Source organism: Agrilus planipennis, unplaced genomic scaffold (assembly GCF_000699045.2).
Source record: "Agrilus planipennis isolate EAB-ADULT unplaced genomic scaffold, Apla_2.0 scaffold34, whole genome shotgun sequence".
Classification (NCBI taxonomy): domain Eukaryota; kingdom Metazoa; phylum Arthropoda; class Insecta; order Coleoptera; family Buprestidae; genus Agrilus; species Agrilus planipennis.
Genome location: NW_020439170.1, coordinates 345,761 through 358,066, shown reverse-complemented (window position 1 = coordinate 358,066; position 12,306 = coordinate 345,761). Strand labels below are relative to the sequence as shown.

At 31.0% G+C, this 12,306-nt stretch overlaps 3 protein-coding genes and 4 long non-coding RNA genes across 17 annotated transcripts in view; 4 read left to right on the top strand and 3 right to left on the bottom strand.

Annotated features, from left to right (window-relative positions):
* LOC112905465 (polyubiquitin-B) overlaps positions 1-2,395 on the top strand; it is a 15,722-nt gene extending 13,327 nt beyond the window's left edge. The window contains exons 2-3 of one of the 3 annotated variants that reach the window (XM_025977976.1): positions 865-928; positions 1,270-2,395. In XM_025977976.1, coding sequence (XP_025833761.1) covers positions 865-928; positions 1,270-2,300 — 1,095 coding nt within the window. In that variant the 3' untranslated portion in view covers positions 2,301-2,395. Of the gene's footprint in view, positions 1-864; positions 970-1,002; positions 1,127-1,239 lie in introns of those variants that run through there. The other 2 variants (XM_025977978.1, XM_025977977.1) reach the window with 2 other exon arrangements.
* The window catches only part of LOC112905464 (polyubiquitin-C), a 20,768-nt gene extending 13,438 nt beyond the window's left edge, over positions 1-7,330 (top strand). Inside the window, exon 2 of the mRNA XM_025977974.1 lies at positions 5,836-7,330. Within this exon, the coding sequence (XP_025833759.1) occupies positions 5,838-7,235 (1,398 nt within the window). The 5' untranslated portion in view covers positions 5,836-5,837 and the 3' untranslated portion in view covers positions 7,236-7,330. The remainder of the gene's footprint in view (positions 1-5,835) is intronic.
* LOC112905466 lies at positions 2,412-3,364 on the bottom strand. 2 transcript variants are annotated; one of them, XR_003231824.1, is made up of 3 exons: positions 3,107-3,364; positions 2,714-3,036; positions 2,412-2,665 (listed from the first exon to the last, which is right to left on the bottom strand). It is a non-coding gene; the product is annotated as an uncharacterized LOC112905466 (long non-coding RNA). The 2 variants fall into 2 exon arrangements; XR_003231825.1 differs by having other exon boundaries at positions 2,714-3,025.
* LOC112905456 (retinol dehydrogenase 12-like) lies at positions 3,432-11,374 on the top strand (the record flags this gene model as incomplete). Its single annotated transcript, XM_025977955.1, has 6 exons — positions 3,432-3,453; positions 3,692-3,722; positions 3,783-3,901; positions 3,963-4,226; positions 4,282-4,500; positions 11,033-11,374. Coding segments are annotated over 6 exons (975 nt in total), but the record flags the coding sequence as incomplete, so codon positions are not given.
* Positions 4,785-5,812, bottom strand: LOC112905467. 2 transcript variants are annotated; one of them, XR_003231826.1, is made up of 3 exons: positions 5,609-5,812; positions 5,216-5,538; positions 4,785-5,167 (listed from the first exon to the last, which is right to left on the bottom strand). It is a non-coding gene; the product is annotated as an uncharacterized LOC112905467 (long non-coding RNA). The 2 variants fall into 2 exon arrangements; XR_003231827.1 differs by having other exon boundaries at positions 5,216-5,527.
* LOC108739499 lies at positions 7,834-8,546 on the bottom strand. The gene is made up of 3 exons (XR_001938167.1): positions 8,468-8,546; positions 8,042-8,168; positions 7,834-7,971 (listed from the first exon to the last, which is right to left on the bottom strand). It is a non-coding gene; the product is annotated as an uncharacterized LOC108739499 (long non-coding RNA).
* Positions 8,202-8,946, top strand: LOC108739497. 7 transcript variants are annotated; one of them, XR_001938164.2, is made up of 4 exons: positions 8,287-8,301; positions 8,371-8,388; positions 8,627-8,836; positions 8,898-8,946. It is a non-coding gene; the product is annotated as an uncharacterized LOC108739497 (long non-coding RNA). The 7 variants fall into 7 exon arrangements; XR_001938162.2 differs by having other exon boundaries at positions 8,507-8,836; XR_001938161.1 differs by lacking the exon at positions 8,371-8,388 and having other exon boundaries at positions 8,202-8,301.
* Positions 11,375-12,306: the final 932 nt, after the last annotated feature.

Sequence of the window (12,306 nt, the reverse complement as noted above, 5' to 3'; positions counted from 1 at the left end):
ATTTTTAGCTTATGATGATTAAAGTAGGAAATAAAAAAAGTTATTTATGTTTTAAACATATTTTCACAAAAAGCCTGTATAGTATCGATGAACTTGTTCTTATGATCATTATTTATTAACAAAGTAAGTACATGTAATAACGATGAATTTGGTGAATTTATATGTGAATATATTATTATTATTATTAAACAGCTGCCTGTTGTAATGCTTGTAAGTATTTTACAATTTTATATATAATGAAAACGTTAAATTAAAAGTAGGTAAATATTGCAATAAACTTTCAATTTACCTGTATTTTCGTCAGAGGTAAATATTTATTCTTCCATAGATGCCACTTTAGAAATCAAATGTCCACAAAAGTATTAAAGTGTTTCCTGTTACTCTATTTTCTAATTATTGTCCTAAATTGTTAATTGTTTACAAATGATAAAATACCTTGCCTCTACAGTACTTACAGGTGCTGCCCTTTATGGTATTTAGTAAGTGAATACTTGGTGAATATAAAGATTGAAAAGATGGTTGCAATAATAAAATTTTAGCAGGTACTTTTATGGAGGAATTTGTCGTTGTACTACAAGATTAGATGGATTAGTCATTATAATAACAGGCCCTACATCTGGAATTGGTAAAGCTTTATCTTTTTTGTTAGTTGAAAGAGGTGTGTACATTTAATTGATTAATTTTTATTATTTAGTTTTAGTAACATAAAATTGTTGTAGGAGCCTCATTAGTTTTGGCATGTAGAGATCTTGAAAAAGGCAACCAATTAAAAAACAAATTGAAGAAATATAATAGCAACTTGTTAAGACACTAACTGGTAAAACAATCACACTGGAAGTAGAACCGTCAGACACAATTGAAAATGTGAAGGCCAAGATCCAGGACAAAGAAGGTATTCCTCCAGACCAACAACGTTTGATTTTTGCTGGTAAGCAATTGGAAGATGGTAGAACATTGTCTGATTACAACATTCAGAAAGAGAGTACCCTCCATTTGGTTTTACGTCTTCGTGGAGGTATGCAAATTTTTGTTAAAACGTTAACTGGAAAAACCATCACACTGGAAGTAGAACCATCAGACACAATTGAAAACGTTAAGGCTAAGATCCAGGACAAAGAAGGTATTCCTCCAGACCAACAACGTGTTTAAACAATAACTATGAGACACTTCCATATTATTTGTAGTACCTAATGTTTATATTTTATCGTGTTATCATTACTTGCCATATAATACCTGTANCTCCAGACCAACAACGTTTGATTTTTGCTGGTAAGCAATTGGAAGATGGTAGAACATTGTCTGATTACAACATCCAGAAAGAAAGTACCCTCCATTTGGTTTTACGTCTTAGAGGTGGAATGCAGATTTTTGTTAAGACACTAACTGGTAAAACAATCACCCTTGAGGTAGAACCGTCTGACACAATAGAGAACGTAAAGGCTAAAATTCAAGATAAAGAGGGTATTCCACCAGACCAACAAAGATTAATTTTTGCTGGCAAGCAGCTTGAAGATGGTAGGACATTGTCTGATTACAACATCCAGAAAGAATCCACCCTTCATTTAGTTTTGCGTCTTAGAGGAGGTATGCAAATTTTCGTGAAGACCCTCACTGGTAAAACGATCACTTTAGAAGTTGAACCATCAGATACAATTGAGAATGTTAAAGCAAAAATTCAAGACAAAGAAGGCATTCCACCAGATCAGCAGAGGTTAATCTTTGCAGGAAAACAACTGGAAGATGGTCGTACCCTCTCCGATTATAATATTCAAAAAGAATCCACTCTCCATTTGGTACTCAGATTGAGAGGAGGAATGCAGATCTTTGTAAAGACTCTTACTGGAAAGACCATCACTCTAGAAGTTGAGCCATCTGATACAATTGAAAACGTTAAAGCTAAAATTCAAGACAAGGAAGGTATTCCTCCAGACCAACAACGTCTAATTTTTGCTGGGAAGCAGTTAGAAGATGGTCGCACCCTTTCTGACTACAATATTCAAAAAGAATCGACTCTGCATTTAGTTTTGCGTCTCAGAGGTGGTATGCAAATCTTCGTCAAAACATTAACTGGTAAAACTATAACCCTTGAAGTAGAGCCATCTGATACAATAGAAAACGTCAAAGCCAAAATTCAAGACAAGGAAGGTATCCCACCAGATCAACAACGTCTTATTTTTGCCGGGAAACAGTTGGAAGATGGACGAACCCTTTCAGATTATAATATTCAGAAGGAATCTACATTACATTTGGTATTGAGGCTTCGAGGTGGTATGCAAATTTATGTTGAAACAAAAATTTAAGACAAAGAGGGCATTTCTAATTAATTTCGATATTTTCTATATTTAAGGTTTTTGTACCTTTTAAAGAATACTGAAATAAAAGTTCTTCAAATTTATTATTTTTTTTTATTATATATAATGTCCATACAAAGAAGTTCAACACTGTTTACTGTTACTTGCTTGTGCAAGTCCCTGAAGAATATCTTTTTGATATTTTTCTGCTCTACGAGTTTTAAAGGTCCTAGTTGGTCGTTGTGTAGACTTTTGCTTTTGTATGCTCTTTAACTGCTCTTGAACTAGATTAACTGCATCAAAATTTTTAGGGATGTGAACATAGCGAATATTTCTAGCTTGTACAAAAAACATTTCAAATGGATATTTAATACCTACAAAATAGAACATGTATAACACAAAATAACTGAACAAGAAATTACCTCTTGAATCACAATAAATAGCATTTTCAAACTCTATATTCATATAACCATCGACATTTAAAATTTTTCCGTAGACACTATCTTCGTTCCTTAAGTCTACAACTGTATAATGATTTTCCAAAGATTTTACTAAGCAGACCATATTATTGTGAAAAAAATATAATTCTCTTTGCGAGGGTTTATCCATTTTTTTAATCACAATATTTGAATTTAAAGTGTGGTTAATAGTTAATGTTTGATGTTTTTGAAACAGGTTGGAACTTTTGTTTGTTTTGTCGAGATTTAGTTATGTATTCAAGCTCACAGAAAAGTCTGAAACAATTCTAAAATCAGAAAACATTAATTCGAATACGTCTTGAATAAAAATTATTAATACAACTATTTTTAAATTACCAATTATTAACTTGTACATGTTGTATATTCTTATTACGGCCCTGGGCCATGACCCTGAATATAAGAATAACTAAAATTGTGTCTCTGGCCTCAGGCTAGGGAGGAGAGTTGGAAGTAGGAACAGAAGCTAATTTATATAAAAAAAATTTAGCATCGGACTGTAGGAAATAAAAAAAGTTATTTATGTTTTAAACATATTTTCACAAAAAGCCTGTATAGTATCGATGAACTTGTTCTTATGATCATTATTTATTAACAAAGTAAGTACATGTAATAACGATGAATTTGGTGAATTTATATGTGAATATATTATTATTATTATTAAACAGCTGCCTGTTGTAATGCTTGTAAGTATTTTACAATTTTATATATAATGAAAACGTTAAATTAAAAGTAGGTAAATATTGCAATAAACTTTCAATTTACCTGTATTTTCGTCAGAGGTAAATATTTATTCTTCCATAGATGCCACTTTAGAAATCAAATGTCCACAAAAGTATTAAAGTGTTTCCTGTTACTCTATTTTCTAATTATTGTCCTAAATTGTTAATTGTTTACAAATGATAAAATACCTTGCCTCTACAGTACTTACAGGTGCTGCCCTTTATGGTATTTAGTAAGTGAATACTTGGTGAATATAAAGATTGAAAAGATGGTTGCAATAATAAAATTTTAGCAGGTACTTTTATGGAGGAATTTGTCGTTGTACTACAAGATTAGATGGATTAGTCATTATAATAACAGGCCCTACATCTGGAATTGGTAAAGCTTTATCTTTTTTGTTAGTTGAAAGAGGTGTGTACATTTAATTGATTAATTTTTATTATTTAGTTTTAGTAACATAAAATTGTTGTAGGAGCCTCATTAGTTTTGGCATGTAGAGATCTTGAAAAAGGCAACCAATTAAAAAACAAATTGAAGAAATATAATAGCAACAATGCAAAAATATTTGTGAAACAGTTAAATCTTCAATCATTTTCTAGTATAATTAAGTTTGCTGAGGACATTAATTCAACTTTTAATGAAATATATGCCTTGGTAAATAATGCAGGTGTATTTTTTCATGAGCAAAAACTAACTGAAGATGGTTTTGATATTACATTCCAAGTAAATTATCTTGGTAGGTGTTAAGGTTGTATTGTGTTCTTTAAGATAAGTATTTCATTTGTTTTCAGGACCATTTGTCTTAACACATCATTTGCTGAAAACGCTAAAAAAATCCGATCATGCACGTGTTGTTAATGTTGCATCTGAAGCTCATAGGACAGTAAATGTATATGATTTAAAAGCTATCACCAAGTGTCAAACTGATTTTCGAACCCACTATAAAGCTTATGGGGTATCTAAGCTTGCACTAGTGCTGTTCAGTCGACAACTTGCTAAAAAGCTAAAAAGTAAATATATTTTTTATTATAACTAATCCACAACAGTATAATTTCTCAGTTATCAATCCTTTAACATAAGATATACAGAAAGTATTTTAAGTAGTACCTATGCATGTTTAAAATTACATAGTTTCAAAGATTGACCAAGATAACTTCTGGATATATCATCTTCTTTATATTTACTTATTTATTTGTTAACAAGTATAAACCTTTTATACAAAATATTCAATATTAAATAATTACTATAACTGACACACAAAGCAAGCACACTACACTACAAAATAACNATTTATGTTGAAACAAAAATTTAAGACAAAGAGGGCATTTCTAATTAATTTCGATATTTTCTATATTTAAGGTTTTTGTACCTTTTAAAGAATACTGAAATAAAAGTTCTTCAAATTTATTATTTTTTTTTATTATATATAATGTCCATACAAAGAAGTTCAACACTGTTTACTGTTACTTGCTTGTGCAAGTCCCTGAAGAATATCTTTTTGATATTTTTCTGCTCTACGAGTTTTAAAGGTCCTAGTTGGTCGTTGTGTAGACTTTTGCTTTTGTATGCTCTTTAACTGCTCTTGAACTAGATTAACTGCATCAAAATTTTTAGGGATGTGAACATAGCGAATATTTCTAGCTTGTACAAAAAACATTTCAAATGGATATTTAATACCTACAAAATAGAACATGTATAACACAAAATAACTGAACAAGAAATTACCTCTTGAATCACAATAAATAGCATTTTCAAACTCTATATTCATATAACCATCGACATTTAAAATTTTTCCGTAGACACTATCTTCGTTCCTTAAGTCTACAACTGTATAATGATTTTCCAAAGATTTTACTAAGCAGACCATATTATTGTGAAAAAAATATAATTCTCTTTGCGAGGGTTTATCCATTTTTTTAATCACAATATTTGAATTTAAAGTGTGGTTAATAGTTAATGTTTGATGTTTTTGAAACAGGTTGGAACTTTTGTTTGTTTTGTCGAGATTTAGTTATGTATTCAAGCTCACAGAAAAGTCTGAAACAATTCTAAAATCAGAAAACATTAATTCGAATACGTCTTGAATAAAAATTATTAATACAACTATTTTTAAATTACCAATTATTAACTTGTACATGTTGTATATTCTTATTACGGCCCTGGGCCATGACCCTGAATATAAGAATAACTAAAATTGTGTCTCTGGCCTCAGGCTAGGGAGGAGAGTTGGAAGTAGGAACAGAAGCTAATTTATATAAAAAAAATTTAGCATCGGACTGTAGGAAATAAAAAAAGTTATTTATGTTTTAAACATATTTTCACAAAAAGCCTGTATCTTCGTGGAGGCATGCAAATTTTTGTTAAAACGTTAACTGGAAAAACCATCACACTGGAAGTAGAACCATCAGACACAATTGAAAACGTGAAGGCTAAGATCCAGGACAAAGAAGGTATTCCTCCAGACCAGCAACGTTTGATTTTTGCCGGTAAACAATTGGAAGATGGTAGAACTTTGTCTGATTACAACATTCAGAAAGAGAGTACCCTCCATTTGGTTTTACGTCTTAGAGGTGGAATGCAGATTTTTGTTAAGACACTAACTGGAAAAACCATCACACTGGAAGTAGAACCGTCAGACACAATTGAAAATGTGAAGGCCAAGATCCAGGACAAAGAAGGTATTCCTCCAGACCAACAACGTTTGATTTTTGCTGGTAAGCAATTGGAAGATGGTAGAACATTGTCTGATTACAACATCCAGAAAGAAAGTACCCTCCATTTGGTTTTACGTCTTAGAGGTGGAATGCAGATTTTTGTTAAGACACTAACTGGTAAAACAATCACCCTTGAGGTAGAACCGTCTGACACAATAGAGAACGTAAAGGCTAAAATTCAAGATAAAGAGGGTATTCCACCAGACCAACAAAGATTAATTTTTGCTGGCAAGCAGCTTGAAGATGGTAGGACATTGTCTGATTACAACATCCAGAAAGAATCCACCCTTCATTTAGTTTTGCGTCTTAGAGGAGGTATGCAAATTTTCGTGAAGACCCTCACTGGTAAAACGATCACTTTAGAAGTTGAACCATCAGATACAATTGAGAATGTTAAAGCAAAAATTCAAGACAAAGAAGGCATTCCACCAGATCAGCAGAGGTTAATCTTTGCAGGAAAACAACTGGAAGATGGTCGTACCCTCTCCGATTATAATATTCAAAAAGAATCCACTCTCCATTTGGTACTCAGATTGAGAGGAGGAATGCAGATCTTTGTAAAGACTCTTACTGGAAAGACCATCACTCTAGAAGTTGAGCCATCTGATACAATTGAAAACGTTAAAGCTAAAATTCAAGACAAGGAAGGTATTCCTCCAGACCAACAACGTCTAATTTTTGCTGGGAAGCAGTTAGAAGATGGTCGCACCCTTTCTGACTACAATATTCAAAAAGAATCGACTCTGCATTTAGTTTTGCGTCTCAGAGGTGGTATGCAAATCTTCGTCAAAACATTAACTGGTAAAACTATAACCCTTGAAGTAGAGCCATCTGATACAATAGAAAACGTCAAAGCCAAAATTCAAGACAAGGAAGGTATCCCACCAGATCAACAACGTCTTATTTTTGCCGGGAAACAGTTGGAAGATGGACGAACCCTTTCAGATTATAATATTCAGAAGGAATCTACATTACATTTGGTATTGAGGCTTCGAGGTGGTATGCAAATTTATGTTGAAACAAAAATTTAAGACAAAGAGGGCATTTCTAATTAATTTCGATATTTTCTATATTTAAGGTTTTTGTACCTTTTAAAGAATACTGAAATAAAAGTTCTTCAAATTTATTATTTTTTTTTATTATATATAATGTCCATACAAAGAAGTTCAACACTGTTTACTGTTACTTGCTTGTGCAAGTCCCTGAAGAATATCTTTTTGATATTTTTCTGCTCTACGAGTTTTAAAGGTCCTAGTTGGTCGTTGTGTAGACTTTTGCTTTTGTATGCTCTTTAACTGCTCTTGAACTAGATTAACTGCATCAAAATTTTTAGGGATGTGAACATAGCGAATATTTCTAGCTTGTACAAAAAACATTTCAAATGGATATTTAATACCTACAAAATAGAACATGTATAACACAAAATAACTGAACAAGAAATTACCTCTTGAATCACAATAAATAGCATTTTCAAACTCTATATTCATATAACCATCGACATTTAAAATTTTTCCGTAGACACTATCTTCGTTCCTTAAGTCTACAACTGTATAATGATTTTCCAAAGATTTTACTAAGCAGACCATATTATTGTGAAAAAAATATAATTCTCTTTGCGAGGGTTTATCCATTTTTTTAATCACAATATTTGAATTTAAAGTGTGGTTAATAGTTAATGTTTGATGTTTTTGAAACAGGTTGGAACTTTTGTTTGTTTTGTCGAGATTTAGTTATGTATTCAAGCTCACAGAAAAGTCTGAAACAATTCTAAAATCAGAAAACATTAATTCGAATACGTCTTGAATAAAAATTATTAATACAACTATTTTTAAATTACCAATTATTAACTTGTACATGTTGTATATTCTTATTACGGCCCTGGGCCATGACCCTGAATATAAGAATAACTAAAATTGTGTCTCTGGCCTCAGGCTAGGGAGGAGAGTTGGAAGTAGGAACAGAAGCTAATTTATATAAAAAAAATTTAGCATCGGACTGTAGGAAATAAAAAAAGTTATTTATGTTTTAAACATATTTTCACAAAAAGCCTGTATAGTATCGATGAACTTGTTCTTATGATCATTATTTATTAACAAAGTAAGTACATGTAATAACGATGAATTTGGTGAATTTATATGTGAATATATTATTATTATTATTAAACAGCTGCCTGTTGTAATGCTTGTAAGTATTTTACAATTTTATATATAATGAAAACGTTAAATTAAAAGTAGGTAAATATTGCAATAAACTTTCAATTTACCTGTATTTTCGTCAGAGGTAAATATTTATTCTTCCATAGATGCCACTTTAGAAATCAAATGTCCACAAAAGTATTAAAGTGTTTCCTGTTACTCTATTTTCTAATTATTGTCCTAAATTGTTAATTGTTTACAAATGATAAAATACCTTGCCTCTACAGTACTTACAGGTGCTGCCCTTTATGGTATTTAGTAAGTGAATACTTGGTGAATATAAAGATTGAAAAGATGGTTGCAATAATAAAATTTTAGCAGGTACTTTTATGGAGGAATTTGTCGTTGTACTACAAGATTAGATGGATTAGTCATTATAATAACAGGCCCTACATCTGGAATTGGTAAAGCTTTATCTTTTTTGTTAGTTGAAAGAGGTGTGTACATTTAATTGATTAATTTTTATTATTTAGTTTTAGTAACATAAAATTGTTGTAGGAGCCTCATTAGTTTTGGCATGTAGAGATCTTGAAAAAGGCAACCAATTAAAAAACAAATTGAAGAAATATAATAGCAACAATGCAAAAATATTTGTGAAACAGTTAAATCTTCAATCATTTTCTAGTATAATTAAGTTTGCTGAGGACATNTAAAAATTGTTCTAGTTAAACAGCCCTAAAGGTTTCTTTATTAATTTATGATAAAATTGTTGCGAATATTTTATTTCTTAGTAAACAACGTAATGGAATTTTTACACAAATGTCATAACTACTAGTAAGTGTACTATAACATTGAAATATCGGGTCATGAAACTTCAATTTGTGTGTTTTTTGGTGTTGCATTTTCAATAGTAATTAGATGTTTTATTTGCTCATAAATAACTCCATTATTTAACAAAAAAAGAAAACAACCTGTATAGAAAATATCAGTTAAACATTAACTTCAAGAGTGAGTAATGAAACTGTAATTACTTTATTCATGTTTTATTTATTATCCTTGATCTTTACTCCAAAGTAGTCAGTTTTTTTTATTGAATTTTTTTTATTTTAGACACCATCACTACAAATATGGAACCACATGCAGTGCCAATAATTTTAGCAGACAATGCAAACCATTCCTTTACCTTAGACGAAAAAGCATTAGAATCAATTTTACTAAGAGATGAAATCAAAGACAGATACGTGTCTGTGGTGTCAGTTGCAGGAGCATTCAGAAAAGGAAAATCGTTTCTACTTGATTTTTTTCTTCGGTTTATGAACTCAAGAGTAAGTACATTTAAAAATTGGGGGAATAGCATTATTTATTGATTATATTTCTTTTAGTATCTATTGAAGCAAAATTCATCAGAATGGCTAGGGTCTCCCAATGTTCCCTTGACAGGCTTTTCGTGGCGTGGTGGTTCAGAAAGGGAGACAACAGGTATATTAATGTGGTCTGAAGTTTTTTTAACAGAATTGTACACAGGAGAAAAGGTAAATTATAAGAAAAGGATTACATGAAAAATAACAAAAAAATTTCAGGTAGCAGTAATTTTACTAGACACACAAGGTGCTTTTGATAGTGAGAGCACTGTCAAAGATTGTGCAACAGTTTTCGCATTAAGTACAATGGTTAGCTCTGTCGAAATATATAACTTATCCCAAAATATTCAAGAAGACGACTTGCAACATTTACAGGTGTGTGCTTAGGGAGCATTTAAGATTTTGGTTAAAAAAGTGTTCTCAAGACTTCTGTTTATAAAAATGTTAGTCTCTATAAATGTTATTCAGTTGTTCACAGAATATGGTAGGTTAGCTTTAGCAGACACTGGTAAGGCTCCCTTCCAAAGATTGCAATTTTTGGTGAGGGACTGGAGTTTTCCATATGAAGCAGAATATGGTGCAATTGGTGGCAAAAAGATTCTTGATCGTAGACTGCAATTAAATGACAAACAACATCCAGAACTGCAGTCATTAAGGAAACATATAAAGTCCTGTTTTACAGAGATTGCATGCTTCTTGATGCCACATCCTGGTCTTAAAGTTGCTACCAGTCCCACTTTTGATGGACGACTATCTGGTATTCAGAAATAGGGCTATTTAAATAATTTAAATGATATGCATATTTTATTTTTACAGAAATCGATTCGGAATTTAAAAAATACTTACAAATACTTGTGCCAATGTTGTTATCACCAGAAAACTTAGTTTTGAAAAAAATAAATGGTCAAAAAGTTAAGTCCAGGGACCTTGTGCAATATTTCAAATCATATATTCAAATATATAGTGGTAATGAGTTACCAGAACCAAAATCCATGTTAGTAGTAAGTATTATCCTTTTTATTAAAATTTCTTATAAAAAATGCTTTAACTAAATATATACTACAGACTATAGAGGATTTGAAAAAGTGTTAAGATTTTGAAACACAAATAACTTAATTTTTTGAAGTGAAATGACATTTTCATGTTTATACAGAATGTTCTCTTTTTACTTTATGAGAATTGATTATTACTTGTTGTTGGTAATTATTTCATGCATTTTGATTTTGCAAAATTTTAATTACTAAAATCCTATGCATTTGACTATTAAAAAACTGTATTAAAAAACTGCAGTACCTGGTCCATATTTGTAAAATTAATTATTTCACTTTTTAGATACTAATATACTCGTGAATGCAGTAAATCCTGGAAATGTAGAAACAGCAATTTATAGATATTTTCCGCCACTGTGCAATCCATTTCTGTATGCTCTGCAGTGGCCTGTGCGAACCATTGTTGTCAAAAGACCTCATCAGGGTGCCCAGTCTTTATTACATTCATTATTAACTTCAAATCGTTCAACAGGACAGTACATTAGTGATTGTAAACTGGCTTTGCCCAGTTCTATAGCTCTAAACGACAGTTTAGCAGAAGAATATTATGATTTAACTATGCAATTACTGTCTGACATTTTCACAACAGAATCTGATTGCTAAAATGGTTGTCGATAATGTTTGGGTGTCTCCAGATAATCAAATACTTAAAGAAGTTTTAAAAAAAGGATCTGCAGGTTTAAAACCAACTGAGGCTAGTGAATGTAGAATTAGTATAGAAAATTGTTCAGTTAAAGACTTTGATGTTAATGAATATAATAGGCGTCTGTTTATAATTGGAGAAAGTATCACTGACTTTGAAAGGGCTCTCGATGTTGTCCTTGAAACTATGAGTATTGGAGAAGCGTCCAAGGTTACTTTCAAGTTTGAAAATGAAATATCATTTGTACTCCGTTTAGTAAGTTACGTTTCTCACGGTTTTATTTATGAATGGGATGCTCAGAATAAGTGTGAACGGGCTGTACGACATAAGGAAGCCGGAAATGAATTGTACAGGGTTAACAAGTACATTGATGCTTCTTATCGTTTTGGAAAAGGTTTAAAAATCTTATGTTCGATTCCAATAGAAGTCGATAATCCCCCTGAAGAAAAAGACGGAGTAAAAGTGTTTGAAATAGAAAATTTAAAAGCAATTTTATATAATAATCTCGCTTCTTGTTATCTTAAACACCAAGATTATGAGACCGTAATTACTTTGTGTGAAAAGATTTTTAATATTAATGAGAATAACGTTAAGGCTCTTTATAAATATGGCGTATCGTGGTATGAAACTCATGATTATGAAAAGGCGCACAAAAGTTTTTTGAAACTTTTACAAAACGACCCCAATAACAAAGCTGCTTTGGAAAAACTGAAATTGAATTCCATTAAATTAGTCGAGACCAATACTAAAGTTAATGCGATGGTTAAAAAGATGTTCAAATTTTAGATACCTTTGTTTTCATTATATTTTTTAAATATTAGTGTTGTAACTTAATACATGTAGCATCTATTAATGGTAATGTTAATAAAAGCTTAGTAAAATATTATTTTTAAATTTGTTAGAAGAATTACTTA